Source organism: Heterodontus francisci, chromosome 5 (assembly GCF_036365525.1).
Source record: "Heterodontus francisci isolate sHetFra1 chromosome 5, sHetFra1.hap1, whole genome shotgun sequence".
Taxonomy (NCBI): Eukaryota; Metazoa; Chordata; class Chondrichthyes; order Heterodontiformes; family Heterodontidae; genus Heterodontus; species Heterodontus francisci.
This window is the reverse complement of record NC_090375.1, coordinates 116,102,973-116,118,891: the sequence shown is the minus strand read 5'-3', so window position 1 is coordinate 116,118,891 and position 15,919 is coordinate 116,102,973. Positions and strand designations below refer to the sequence as shown.

Sequence of the window (15,919 nt, the reverse complement as noted above, 5' to 3'; positions counted from 1 at the left end):
AATTTGTATGCATCTAACAGATCATTGAGCTAGAAAAATCCACCTGTCTTTATCTCTGAATAGCTAATGTGTGTTGTGTATTAGAAATTACCAAAATAGATGAATCAGAATGCTGCATCCAATTAAGTAACTTTTCATTGTGACTACCAGTTTAGGAAGACTGGCTTTGAATTGTATTTAAAGACTGCTCCATTTGTTGAAGGCAAGTGCCAGACATATAGACTTCTTTTGATGTAATAGATAATTAAAAACACGTGTTTGCAATAAATTCTAGTGACCAAAATTATATAGAATTTACAGTACGGAAACTGGCTATTCTGTCCAGTGTTAATATCCCACATGAACCTGCTACCATTTGAATTGCATCTTTCCATTCTGCCTCCGTAATCCCTCTATTCCCCTCTGTCTCATGCCTGCATCAAGCTTCCCCTTCAATCTGCTAACGTGCAACATCTTTCAACAAGACATGAATATGTTTAGTTATATTAATGGAGCTAGAAAAAACCCTTTTAATTGAATCATAATTAAGTATACATTTGGTTGGTAATAGTTTTGCATACTTAGTAATAAACATTAATTAACCTTAACAGTACATTATTTTAAAAATCAAGTTCACTTTCGATGGAAAAAAATTCATATGAAATTCACTGTATAGGCTTTCCATCCTGAATCAGCTCTATGCCCACCCTAAAGAATAGTTTGCACAAAAATCGGTTAGTCTGCTTTGGGGAAAAGCAGATTACGAGAGTTGCTGTTGGTGGGTGGGTATTGGGAATGGAGACGCAAGTTTGCTGGCATTTTGATTTGGGATTTTTACACTATCTATACTTGGATTCACCCCTTTACGTAGACTTCAAGTTCACTACAAACAGGGTGTCTGCCTGGTATCTAGATAAATGTAGAGGACTCAGTGATTGAACAGAGATCATTTGTCACTGTATTACTGCTGACGAGACCAAATCACATGTTTTCACATGGTGTCCTCATCTTCGGTAGGTAGAAAAGAACAAAAGAGCATAAATAGGAGCAGGGGTAGGTCATAGGGCCCCTTGGGCCTGATCTGTCATTCAGTAAGATAATGGCTGATCTGATCTTTGCCTGAACTCCACTTTCCTCCACATTCCCCATAACTCTTGACTCCCCTATAGTTAAAAAAATATTGTCTATCCCAGCCTTGAATAAATTCAGTGACAGCCTCCACAGCTCTCTGGGTAGAGAATTCCAAAGCTTCACGACCCTCTGAGAGAAGAAATTCCTCCTCATCTCTGTCTTAAATGGGAGGTCCCTTATTCTGAAACTGTGTCCCCTAGTTCTAGATTTTCCCATGAGGGGAAGCATCCTCTCAGCGTTTATCCAGTCAAACCCTCTCAGAATCTTTTATTTTCCAATAAGATCGCCTCTCATTCTTCTAAACGCCAACGAGTATAGGCCCAACCTGCTCGGCTTTTTCTTATGAGACAACCCATTCATCTCAGGAATCAATCTAGTGAACCTTTTCTGAACTGCCTCCGTTGTAAGTATATTCTTTCCTTAAATAAAGAGATCAAAACTGTACACAGTGCATCAGTTGTGGTCTCACCAATGCTGTGTACAGTTGTAGCAAGACTTCCCTACTTTTTATACTCTGTCCCCCTTGCAACGAAGGCCAACATTTCATTTGCCTTCCTAATTACTTGCTGTACCTGCACTCTAACTTTTGTCTCGTACGAGGAAACCCAGATCCCTCTATATTACAGCATTCTGTAGTCTCTCTTTATTTAAATAATATTTTGCTTTTCTAATCTTCCTACCAAAGTGGATAGCCTCACATTTTCCCACATTATACTCTATCTGCTAATTTGTTGCCACTCACTTAACCTATCTATATCCCTTTGCAGATGCTTTGTGTCCTCACAACTTACTTTCCGACCTATCTTTGTATTGTCAGCAAATTTGGCTATAATACACTCAGTCCCTTCATCCAAGTTATTAATATAGATTGTGAATAGTTGAGACCCCAGGACTGATTGATCCCTCTGGCACCCCATTAGTTACAGTTTGCCAACTTGAAAATGCCTCGCTTATCCTGATTCTTCATTTTCTATTAGCTAATCCTGTAACCATGCTCATATATTACCCCCAACACTGCAGTGTTTTACCTTGTGCAATAACCTTTTATGTGGCACCTTATCGAATGCTTTTTGGAAATCCAAATACACTACATCTGCTGGTTCCTTTATTCACCCTGTTCATTACATCCTCAAAAAACTCTCATAAATTTGTGAAACATGATTTCCCTTTCATAATGCCATGTTTGACTCTTATTTGATTGTACGAATGATTTAAAATGTCCTGCTACTAGTTCCTTGATGGATTCCAGCATTTTCCCAATGACAGATGTTCGGCCAATTGATCTATAGTTTCTTGCTTTCTGTCTCCCTCCTTTCTTGGATAGGGGCATTACATTTGCGATTTTCCAATCCTCTGGGACTTTCCTTGGATTTAGGGAATTTGGGAATTTTGGAAGATTGCAACCAATGCATCTGCTATATGCACCTATTTTTTTTTCAGACCCCAAGATGCAGATCATCAGGTCTAGGGGACTTGTCAGCCATGATTGTTTTTATTTCCACCCTCCCCTTGGCCCTTTGTCTACTACTTTTAGGATGTTTGTGTCTTCTACCATGAAGACAGATATAAAATATTTGTTCAAAGTTTCTGTCATTTCCTTGTTTCCCATTATTAATTCCGCATTCTCATCCTATAAGGGGTCAAAATTTACTTTAACTAATTTTTTTTGTATACTTGTAGAAGCTCTTATACTATCTGTTTTTATATTTCTTGCTAGTTTACTCTCAATCTATTTTCTCCCTTTTTTAAGTTATCCTTTGCTGGTTTCTAAAATTCTCCTAATCTTCAGTACATTGTATGCCTTTTCTTTCTATTTGATACCAACCTTAACTTCTTTTGTTAGCCAGGGATGATTCATTCTTCTCGTAGAGTTTTTCTTTCTCAATGGAATATCTTTGAGAGTTTTGAAATATCTCTTTAAATATCTGCAGCCTCTTATCTACCCCGTCTTATTTTCCCAGTTTACTTCAGCCAGCTCTGTCTTCGTACCTTTGTAATTGCCTTTGTTTAAGCTTAAGACATTAGTTTCAGACCCAAGTTTCTCACCCTCAAACTGAATGTGAAATTCAGCATGTTATGATCACTCTTCCCTGGAGGATTCTTTACTATGAGACCATTAATTAATCTTGTGTCATTACATATTATCAGATATAAAATAACCTGTTCCCTGATTGCTTCCACAATGTGTTATAAGAAATTGTCCTGAATACCCTCTATGAGCTCATCCTCAAGCTACCTTTGCCAATTTGATTGTCCAATCTATAGTTGATCACGATTATTACAGCATCTTTCTTACAAGGCCCCATTATTTCTTGATTTATACTCTGTCCTACAATATAGCTACTGTTGGGGGCCAGTGGACTACTCCCACCAGTGACGTCTTTCCATTGCTATTTTTTATCTCCATTCAAACTGATTCTACATCTTGGTCTTACAAGCCAAGATAATTTCTCACTATTGTACTGATAGCATCCTTTATTAACAGAGCTGCCTCACCTGTTACGACCGACCGCTCAAGACAAAGCCCCCAATGAAAATATATGATTCTGATTGTGGTGGGAGAAACGCACTGTTGATTCAGTCTTGCCCCTCCACAGATCACCTAACATATCATTTTAAACTTGCCAAATTAAAGAAAGACCCAGCCAAATTGTACCATCTATTAACCCCCGAATGAGACTAACCAAACCAGGTGTCTTTTTAGATCAACACATTAACTATTTAATTAGAAAATATAAATTCTTAAACATTACTAAGATATGAATAACATTTAAAATAGAAAAAAATAGTGTCCTTGCAGATTTATGCTCCTGCTGAAGTGGAATCTTCCAATGTGCAACAGTCCAAGATTGCTTGAAGTCCTCACAGCGTCCGATGGGGGGGGGAAAGGTTCTTCAACAGTAGAACAGTCTGTAGTCTAGTTCAGCAGTTGAAGTGATGCTTTTTTCTCCTGCGATGAATTCAGCAATTAACTTGCAAACACTTTTTAATGAATCAAATTGAGTTTAGAACTTTTTAGGTATAAAAGATGGTCACAGTCTAACTTCCCTTCCTTCAGTTTAAATTATCAGCAATCTCTGTTCTGTTCATTCTGATCCAGCTGTCTCTGTGTCTGTTAACTATGTCCCATTTGCCAGTTTTTCAGCTAGTTTCAAACGTCTTTTGGCAACAATGTATCTCTCGATCCTCAGTCTCTGAGTGGCTGTATCCTACAACAACAAGAATGCACATTTGAAGCTGGCTGTATCCAGCGGCAATGAGAATGCATTCTTTGACTCAGTCTCTGGAGCTTGTTGCCTTAAAGCAGTACTGATCCTGTTACAGCCTTAAAGGCACACTGCATACTTCCCAGAAAAAAAAACTACAGGATCATAAAACACCACATTTTCCTTTCTACCTATCCTTCCAAAATGTCAAGTACCCCTGAATATTCAGTTCTCAACCTTTGGTATTGTGCAGTCATGTCTCTAATGGCTATCAGATCATACCCATTTATTTCCATTTGTGCCATCAATCCATCGATCTTATTACAAATGCTGCATGCATTCAAATAATTTTTTTTTAACCATTTTTCTTACTCTGAGCCTATTTGCTAGTGCACGCTTTTGTGTGTGTGCTTTGCCCCTGCCTGTCCCACTCTGATTATCATTACCCTGCACGATTGCCTTGTCCTTTTTCTTTAACTTTCTAAATTTCGCCTCAATTGAACTCTCCCATTAACTAGTTTAAAGCCCTAATGGCAGCCCTAATTATTTGATTCATCAGGTAACGTGTCCCAGCACGGTTCAAATGAAGCCCGTTCCAATGGAACAGCTCCCTCTTTCTCCAGTACTGGTGCCAGTGCACCATGAATTGAAACCTTTTCTCCCATGGCAAACTTTGAGCCATGTATTCAGCTCTGTGATCTTATTGACCCTATGTAATTTACTCGTGGTTCAGCTAATAATCCAGAGATTATTACCTCTGTGGTTCTGCTTTATAATTTAGCCCCCAGCTGCTCATACTCTGTCATCAGAACCTTGTTCTTCGTCCTACCTATGTTGTTGGTACCTATGTGGACCACGACAACTGGATCGCTCCCCCTCCTTCTCCAAGTTCCTCTCTACCCCTGACCCCTGGCATTGGGAAGACAACACAGCCATTGGGATCCTCGCTTTCGGTTGCAGAGAACAGTCTCTATTCCCTATCGCTACTACATTCCTTTTTACTTCCCTGACTTGAATGGCTTCTTCTACCATGGTGCTGTGGTCAATTTGCTCATCCTTCCTGTAGTCTCTGCTCTTGTCCACATTATTGGTATATCAACCCAAGGATCAGAATATATAAATCCGCAAACATATTTTATTTAACATTAAATAGGTAAATGAGCTGTGCTAATTTACTCTCTACAGCAATTTATAATCTTTACTATCTTTCTAGAAACATTAAAATTACAAAAACTCTTGTCTTCTGGTGTCTTCTAACATAAAATTGATCGTTGAAACGCAGTTGCGCATGTGAAGAAATGCTATGACAAAATCAGAACCAGCTCAGTCTCTCTGCTGGCTGTAAGCTGCCTTGGCTGTCACCCAACTGAGGGAAAATCACATACTTATGCCCGTCACAGTTTTTTTGAAGATATATTTGAACAAAGCATGAATCACTATGAAATATATCAGATTGGTCGCTATTTGCAGTATACAAAGATAGGCAATATCTTGGGCTTGGACCTTTTTTGAATTAGTAGATATGAATTGGACAGCTTGGTCATTTAAATATATTGATGTGATGCACTACAAGTAGCTGCTGCCCCATTAGCTTCATAACAGCTACTTGTAGTTGCATTGTGTATTCATAACCTGACTTATAGCAGCGGAAGATTTTTCTTAAATTTAGTTTTGAACCCAAATAAAAGGAAAGGTGCCAATGATGCACACCTCAGACAAAAATGCTTCATTTATATTACACCAAGATCTTGACGTGCATGTACAATAACAAGAATATCTTTTAATAGTAGATGTTGTGATTTGTATTACTGAGTATGTGCAACTTTTGTACAGAAAGTATTCCCCAAACCTTCCTTTTCAAGAAATTTAATAACTTAATGTATTTATGAAGCTGTGGAGCAGAAAAGACTTGCTAAAACAACAAATGATGTAATACTGTTATGGTTTTTCTTTATTTGTAGGAATGTGGAATCACTGCAGGAGGTCCTTCCAGTGCTAAGTTTTCTCACATTTTGCAGAAGGATGCTTTTCTGGTCTTTCGATCATTATGTAAACTTTCTATGAAGCCACTTTCTGATGGTCCTCCAGATCCAAAGTAAGTGCAGAGGTTAGGTTCATGAGTAGGCTCTGATGAAGAATATACTGTTTTGAAACAAAAACCATTGAAATATTTCTTCAACTAATTTTTAACAGTTTTATGTAGTTCAGGTTGTCCTTCAAATATATTTTTCCCAATAGGCTACTTGTATTGCATTTTAGATCAGGAAAGAATGGTTTATACAAATATGGAGAATTAAAAGCAATAGAATCACCAATTCCTAGTAGCAGTAACACAATGGTACCTGTCTGCAGTTACAATATAATGCTGTATTGCAAGGTTATCAATCTCATTATTCAGTTCCTGTGTAAAGTCTTACCCAGTCTTTTTTTTTCCAAACTTGTATAATCGTTGTGACTGCTCTGTCATGAATAACGTGTCAGCATCCATTCACCATCACTGCTAATATTTAAAGTTTGCATAGAAAGGAATAGAGACAAGAAGGATCCAAACATAGCAGATAGAATACAATAAGCGGAAAAGTAAAGTTGAACACTTTGATAGGAAAAATTAAAAAACAGAATATTTCTTGAATGGTGAGAGATTGGGAAATGTTTGCATTCAGAGGGACCTGGCTATCCTTGTACATGAATCACAGAAAGTTAACATGTTGATACAGTAAGCAATTTAGAAGGCAAATGGTATGCTAGCTTTTGTTATAAAGGGGTTGGAGTATAAGATTGAAAAAGTCTTACTACAATTATACAGGGCATTGGTGAGGCCACGCCTGGAGTACTGTGTGCAATTCTGGTCTCCTTACCTAAACAAGGAAATATTTGCCCTCGACGGAGTGCAACGAAGGCTTGCTAGACTGGTTCCTGAGATGAGGGGATTGTCTTGTGAGTACAGATTGAGCAGACTAGGCCTATATTCCCTGGAATTTAGAAGAATAAGAGGTGATCTAATTGAAACATAGAAAATTCTTAAGGGGCTTGACAGGATAGCTGCTGAGAAAATGTTTTCCCCTGATTGGGGAGTTTAGAACATGAGCCCACGTCTTGAGTCAGCATTTGGCCATTTAGGACTGTGATGAGAAGAAGTTTCTTCACTCAAAGGGTTGGGAATCCTGGGAATTCTCTACCCCAGAAAGCTGTGGACTCTCAGTCCTTGAGTGTATTCAAGACAGATGTTGATTAGATTTTTGGGCATTAAGGGAGTTGAGGGATATGGGGATAGTGCGGGAAGGTAAAGTTGAGGTAGATCAGCCATGATTTTATTGAATGCTGGAGCGTGCTCGAAGGGCCAAATGGACTACTGCTCATATTTCTTATGTTCTTGGGTAACTATTGTATTTGTAGAATATGATTTATACCATACAGGTTATGTGTGTATTTGCAAGTGCATACTTATTTTTCTTGAGCTACAGTGACATTCTAATCCTGATGTGCATGTATTTTTTTCATATGGTTAGTTTTAAGCTCCATGGCACATTGCTTTAAAAGCTGTTTAATGTCCAACTGTTGTCAATTGAGGGTATCAATCCTTCAGACCCTTGAAAAATGTCCTTTTCTAAGAAACTTCAGAAAGTCTGTTTTCCACTTCTACATAATTTCACAATGTTCCAAATAGACATCATAAAAATATTCTGTGGGTTGAGGGTTATATTAGCAAGGTTTATGCAAATTCTGCAAAATTCAATACAATTATGAAAAGCTCCTGTGAAAATTAAAGTAGCTTGGACTGCCTCTGGCTATATAGGCATTTGCATGTATGTGTGTCAGAAAAATAAATGAAGTTTTGATGGCTGTGTTGCATAATTACTCTCAATGCTGATACTATGTATTATGCATCAGTGCTAAATGCTATTTAAATGATTAATGTGTCTTTTAGTACTGAATCAGTGCTGGGACTGAATAACTGCTCACAAACTAATAAGCCTGTGAGCACCTATTTCCTGAATTCATCAGTGTAAATAGATTAGATTCTTGTTTAAAGGAAAACAAATTAATATAGGCAAAGTTTAATTTATCCTCACAGCTCTGGATGAGTGTGTTGCTAAGCTAAGTATTACTCATTTTACTTTCGGGATTTCGACTTCTTTCAAATTACAAAAGTGCTTACTTAGGTATTGATAGAGCAAAGTGTTTAGTTTCTGCAAGGGTGGGCGGATGATGTTTTGTGCTTTGTTTCTCCAATGGTAATGATTTTAATCCATCAACTGCAGCCAAACTTAACTGTCGCACTGCAACTTAGCTGAATATTCACAGTATGGCTGTAGATAGGCTTCATAGCTGTTAAGTTTTACTTTTTAAAAATTGCATGTTGGCTTTTTTGACATTTTAAGCGCAGCTTTCTATCTAGTTTGGCAAGCTAGGCAATTTTGTTTATTTAATCTTGTAGTTGAGCCACCTTTCGATAGCTAAGTGTATATTCCAGGAAGCCTGGAAATTTTGAGTATTAGCATCACTAATGAAATAAATGAATGGTTGTCATTATATGTATTTTTGGAACGACTGTAGAAAATCTTTGAATTTCTACTCAATCTTTTGCAAAAATGATTAACATTGAGCTAAATAATTCATGCATAAGGCAATTCATTTTATATAATAGACCAAATTTTGCTCTGAGCGGTGCACAGATAGAGCCAGTATTTTGTTGGAATTGCACTTGCCCATTGACTTTCTGTGGAGCTTTACAGGGCAATTTGCTGTCAGTCAAACAGCTGAGTGCCTTCTGCAGGGCATCTGAGACTTGTGAAGAGGGAATGAAATTGTGTATCACCTTAACCTTTCAAATTGAAGAATGGTTAATAAGCAGCACAGTCTGAACCAGGAAGTGTAAGCTAGAATAGTTGGACATAGCAAAAGCTATCGATTCTGATAACATCTGACAACAAGAGGCGGCACAGTGGTCAGCACCACCGCCTCACAGCTCCAGCAACCCGGGTTCGGTTCTGGGTACTGCCTGTGCGGAGTTTGCAAGTTCTCCCTGTGACTGCCTGGGTTTCTGCCAGGTGCTCCAGTTTCCTCCCACAGCCAAAGACCTGCAGGTTGATAGGTAAATTCACCATTGTAAATTGCCCCTAGTGTAGGTAGGTGATAGGGAATATGGGATTAATGTAGGATTAGTATAAATGGGTGGTTGTTGGTCGGCACAGGCTCGGTGGGCCGAAGGGCCTGCTTCAGTGCTGTATCTCTCTCTATGACTCTAGCTCAGCTGCAGTACTGAAAATATGCTCCAGAACTAGCCATGCCCCGAGCCAAGCTGTTCCACTACAGCTACAACACTGACATTAACCCACTACTGTGGAAAATTGCCCAGGTATGTCATATCCGCAAGTAGCAGGACAAATCCAATGTGGTCGATTACCCGACTCAGCCGAACTGTCAATCATGAGCAAAGTTATGAAAGATGTCATCTTCGGTGCTATCCAGTGGCACTTGGTCACCAATAAGCTGCTCGTTGATGCTAAGTTTTGGTTCCGCCTGGGCCAATTGGCTCCAGACTCATTACAAACATGGACAAAAGAGCTGAATTCGAGAGGCGAGATGAGAGTGACATCAGAGCAGCATTTGTGAGTGTGTCATTCAAGGAGCCCCAGCAAAATTGAAGTCAGTGGATGTTATCTATATGGACTTCAGTAAAGCCTTTGACAAGGTCCCTCATGGTAGACTGGTACAAAAGGTGAAGTCACACGGGATCAGAGGTGAGCTGGCAAGATGGATACAGAACTGGCTCGGTCATAGAAGACAGAGGGTATCAGTGGATGGGTGTTTTTCTGAATGGAGGGATGTGACTAGTGTTCCGCAGGGATCAGTGCTGGGACCTTTGCTGTTTGTAGTATATATAAATGATTTGGAGGAAAAAGGAGCTGGTCTGATTCGTAAGTTTGCGGACGACACAGAGGTTGGTGGAGTTGCGGATAATGATGAGGATTGTCAGAGGATACAGCAGGATATAGATGGGTTGGAGACTTGGGCGGAGAAATGGCAGATGGAGTTTAATCTGGACAAATATAAGGTAATGCATTTTGGAAGGTCTAATGCAGGTGGGAGGTATACAGTAAATGGCAGAACCCTTAGAGGTATTGACAGGCAGAGAGATCTGGGCGTACAAGTCCACAGGTCACTGAAAGTGGCAACGCAGGTGGATAAGGTAGTCAAGAAGGCTTACGGCATGCTTGCCTTCATCGGTCGGGGCATAGAGTATAAAAATTGGCAAGTCATGTTGCAGCTGTACAGAACTTTAGTTAGGCCACACTACCAGAAGGACGTAGAGGCTTTGGAGAGGGTACAGAGGAGGTTTACCAGGATGTTGCCTGGTCTGGAGGGCATTAGCTATGAGGAGAGGTTGGAAAAACTCGGATTGTTTTCACTGGAACGACGGAGGTGGAGGGGCGACATGATAGAGGTTTACAAAGTTATGAGCGGCATGGACAGAGTGGATAGTCAGAAGCTTTTTCCCAGGGTGGACGAGTCAGTTACTAGGGGACGTAGGTTTAAGGTGCGAGGGGCAAAGTTTAGAGGGGATGTGCGAGGTAAGTTCTTTACACAGAGGGTGGTGAGTGCCTGGAACTTGCTGCCAGGGGAGGTGGTGGAAGCAGATACGATAGCGACGTTTAAGAGACATCTTGACAAATACTTGAATAGGAAGGGACTAGAGGGATATGGGCCCCGGAAGTGCAGAAGGTTTTAGTTTAGGCAGGCATCAAGATCGGCGCAGGCTTGGAGGGCCGAATGGCCTGTTCCTGTGCTGTACTGTTCTTTGTTCTTTGTTGTTCAGTGGGAATCAAGCGGAAAACTCTCCACTGAAGTCAATCCTACTGCAGTGGTTCAAGAAGAGGCTCACCACCACATTCTCGAGGGCAGTTAGGGATGGGAATAAATGCTAGCCTTGCCAGCGATTCTCACATCCCATGAATGAAAAGTGAATTTAGTGTCAAATCAGGTACAAAAAGTGACAAAGGAAAAGATAAAAAAAAAAGCTGAAAGAATGACAATCCACAGTTATAAAAGTTAATTTTCAGTGCCAGAGAGCTTTTTATTGGCAGTAATTAAGACTTACCACACCATTAAAAGGGTACTTAGACTGGAATGGACAAGCTCAAATCATTTGTGGTGAATTTAGTCCGTATCTACAAAGTCAGTACAAGAACTTCACATTTAGTACGTTTGAACGGGGAACCAGATTGCGAGATGCTACTTTTGCGCAGCTTACAGAGGGACAGCGCATTTCAAATACCAGCTTCGGGATTTTCACATTTAACTGTGTGCGTGTGCTTGCCAGACTTCGCTGTTCGATTTATGCATAAATAACGATAAATGCACTTTCTTTGCTGGACGTCCCCCAGTTGACAGTTTTTCATGACTGTAGGCTTCACCTGATGTCTGCTTTCCAGTATATCACTAAATAGTGAACGTTGGTTCTTTTCTTTTCCCCACCACTACAAATCTGTTTGACATCAGCAAACTCAACACAAACCAGAAATCAAATCTGAGAACTTACTAGTCTATAAGGCTCATTCCATATTGCAGTATACTGTTTTTAAAAAAATCATTGGAGGTTCATCTGAAAATGCGAATGGTATGATTGAATCTCAATTACAACAATTGAGTCTTCCAGCATGGGCCAGTTGGGCTAAATGGCTTGTTTCTGTGATCTATGTTCTGTGTCATTATTAAGCTGAGTTGCAGATAGACAAAAGTTGCTGATTTTTTTCTCTTGGCTTTGTCCTTCAATCACCAGTAAAATAGTACACCTGCATCCAATTTCTGTTTGATTGCTTAGATTTTATTACTTTCGCAAATATAAAACACAAATGGTCTGGAGTACTGTTGAATGGGCACTAGTTACATGGTCCAGGATTCATCAGTAGAGTAGTTGATTATACAACATAATCTACATCCTTAATTGATTGTTCACTTTGAATACTGCAATAGTAGAAAACAATAATATCTTTTTCTCTGGTCTGTGAATGACCCACACTTTGAGTATAGCATGCTCTAGTTAGTTAAAGGTCATTTCCAGAACTGAAAAAATCAGCTATGAACCAGCTGTAGCAAAGACATCAAAGATCCAAAGTTAAACCTAATTCTTCAGTTCTTTATTCACATAGCCATTCTTTGTCTAATATCAGTAATGAGTGAAGGCAAGCAATTCAGCCATGGTGGGAGGGCTGTGTAACAAACACAATTTTTCTCATCACCCACAAGTGTACTTTTTAGTAGGGGCGGATACCTTGGTTCGCTTTTCTCCAATGTTTCCGTCTTTTTTTTATCCTGCATAATCAGATCTGTATTTACTTGAGGCTCTGCTTCTGAGTGGGTTGATCGTCACAAGAGGAATATGTGATGTGTATTTGTATGTTAGAGGAGAAATCAATACAGACCCATTACGCTACTAATTATAGTTGAAGTATACAATTTGCTTGATACGGACCTTGAGTAACTGCAAAGTACTGCACTTCCCTCATGCTGTAGATACATGTCAGAGTCAGGGGTCAGCAAAACCATAATGCAACTGCATCGAGGAATTGGGAAAAATGATCACCATTCAGTAAATTCAGACCATTAAATTTGCATCCACTCTCACTTTGAGAACATTGAAAGAAAAAAAATGCTGTTTAATTAAATTGGTTGACAAAGATTAAGTACACCGATCATAGGAACATGGAATACATGCACAGTCTACGCTTCCAACTGTTTTTATTTACGTTCGTTCTTGGAATATGGGTGTTGCTAGCAAGGCCAACATTTATTGCCCAACCCTAGTTGCCCATGAGAAGGTGGTGGTGAGCTACCTTCTTGAACTGCTGCAGTCTGTATAGTGAAGGTGCTCCCACAGTGCTGTTAAGTGGAGAGTTTCAGAAGTTTAAACCCAGGGATGAGGAAGGAATGACAGTATATTTCCAAGTTGGGATCTGTGTGACTTGGAAGGAATCTTGGAAGTGATGACATCAACTTGCATTTATATAGCATCTTTAACATTGTAAAACATCCCAAGGTGCTGCACAGGAGCATTATCAAACAAAGTTTTGACACTGAGCTACATGTGATATTGAGGCAGATGATCAAAAGCTTGGTCAAAGAGGTAGGTTTTATGGAGGAAAGAGAGGCAGGGAAGTTTAGGAGAGAATTCCAGAGCTTAGGGCCTTGGCAGCTGAAGGCATGGCTGCCAGTGATGGAGGGATTAAACTCAGGCTGCTCAAAAGGCCAGAATTAGAAGAGCACAGAGATCTTGGAAGGTTATAGAGTTGGCTGAGATTATCGAGATGAGAAGAGAAGAGGCCGTAGAGGGATTTGAAAATTATAATTTTAAAATCAAGGCGTCACTTGGCCAAGAGCCAAGTAGATCCGTGCGCATAGGGGTAATGGGTGAACAGGACTTGGTGTGAGTTAGGACAGGCAGCAGAGTTTTGGACAGCCTCAGGTTACAGATGGTGTTCACTTGCTTCTGCTGCTCTTGTTTTCTAGGTAGAGGTCACAGATTTAGGAGGTGCTGCTGAAGAAGTCTTGGCATGGTATTAGATGCAATGGCAACAAAATAATACTTCAATATGGCCTAAAATAAGAACAAAATACTGCAGGTGCCAGAACTCTGAAATGAGAACAGAAAGTGCCGGAAATACTCAGCAGGTCTGGTAGCATCTGTGTAGAGAGAAACAGAGTTAACATTTCAGGTCTGTGACCCTTCTTCAGAACTGGCATTATTTTCATTTTTGAAAATTAAACATTTTTATTTACTTCCCTCTTACTTGTCTTTTTTGATTTTATTTTAAACTATATTTATACTTTTTAGCTTAATCGATCCTATCTTTTCTAATCTTTACTTTTCCTCCTTCTGGCTTCTACATTCCATTTGAAAGTGGAATTGCAGGTAAAGACCATAAAAACTGCAACACCATTTTTGGTTTTATAAATATGGTAATGTACTATAAGTAGAGAAGTAATACATTTGTACAAACGTTGGTGAGAGCAGAGAGTACAGCGTAGAGTTATGGGTGTCACATTATAGAAAGGACATCCAGGCATGTAAAGTATAAATTCACCAGGATTCTGCCAGCAATAGGGAACTAGTTACAAGCAGATACCCAAGAAATGCTGGAAATACTCGGCAAGTCTGGCAGCATCTGTGCAAAGAGAAAAGCAGAATTAACATTTCAGGTTGATGGCCTTTCACCAGACTTGGGGAAAGGTGGAAATGTAATAGGTTTTAAGTAAATCAAATGGGGGAGGGTGGAAAAAGAACAAAAGGGAAGGTCTGAAATAGGGTGGAAGAAGGGAGACATTAAATGATGAGAGTTGGTGGTGCAGGGCCAAAAGGAGTGTTAATGGGACAAGTAAAGAGACAAAACATGTCTCCAGAGAAGGTGTGAATGGCAGAATAATGAACAGCTGCCATTAGAAAGAAAACCAAGATCAAGACCAAACCATGCAAAGAAAAGGAAACAAAATGGAGTAGAGATTATGGTTTGAAATTGTTGAACTCTGTTGAGTCCAGGAGGCTGTAATGTGAATAATCGAGAGATGAGGTGCCCTTCCTCGAGTTTGCATTGAGATTCATTGCAACATTGCAGGAGGCTGAGGACAGAGATGTCAGCATGAGAGAAAGGTGGAGAATTAAAATGACAGGCCACCAGAAGTTTGGGGTCATGGTTGCAGACTGAGTGGAGGTGTTCCGCAAAGTGGTTACCCAATTTGTGTTTGGTCTCCTCACTGTAGACCAGATCACATTGTGAGCAGCGGATACCATATATTACATTGAAATAAGTACCTGCAGACCAAATGCAGATTGAGAGAAAGCTTCAAGGAATACCCCTATTCATTCTGCAAGCATGGCCTCGAGCTTCTGGTTACCTGCCACTTTAATTCTCCACCTGGCTCTCACATTGACATCTCTGCAGTGTTCCAATGAAGCTCAATGCAAGCTTGAAGACCAGCACCTCATCTTTCAGTTAAGCACCTTTTACAGCCTTCTGGACTCCATATTGAGTTCAACAATTTCAGACCTTTGTTCCCTTTTCTTTGCACGTTTTGGCCTTAAACTTCTTTTCTCTTGCTTTGCTTTTGGAAGGCAGTTGTTCTGCTATACACATCTCTGGACATATCTTTTGTCTCTCTACTTGCCCCAATATTACTCCCTTTGGTTCTGCCCCACTAATTCTTTTCTTTGTCATTTAATGTTTCCCATCTTCTGCCCTATCATTGATGTTTTCTTCTGTTCTTTTTCCACCCTCCCCCATTTGACATACTAAAAACCTATTAAATTGCTAACTTTTCCCAGCTCTGATGAAGGGACATTGAGCTGAAACATTAGCTCTTTCTGTCTCCCCAGATGCTGCCAGATCTGTTGATCATTTCCAGCATTTTCTGTTTCTATTTCAGATTTCTTGCATCTGCAGTATTTTGCTTTTGCTTAAGAAATTGATGTCAGCCTTTACTCAGTGGTAGCATTCTCGCCTCTGAGTCAGAATTTGAGTACATAATCTAGGCTGGTGCTTTGCCACAGGACTAAGGGACTTGCTACATTTTTTAAGGTGGCTTCTCTTGAATGAAATATTAGACCA

At 39.8% G+C, this 15,919-nt stretch overlaps 1 protein-coding gene across 2 annotated transcripts in view; it reads left to right on the top strand.

The window, feature by feature from the left end:
* The window catches only part of arfgef1 (ADP-ribosylation factor guanine nucleotide-exchange factor 1 (brefeldin A-inhibited)), a 327,463-nt gene that overhangs the window by 131,895 nt on the left and 179,649 nt on the right, over positions 1 to 15,919 (top strand). For both annotated transcript variants that reach the window (XM_068031959.1, XM_068031958.1), the window contains one exon: positions 6,278 to 6,411. In XM_068031959.1, coding sequence (XP_067888060.1) covers positions 6,278 to 6,411 — 134 coding nt within the window. The remainder of the gene's footprint in view (positions 1 to 6,277; positions 6,412 to 15,919) is intronic.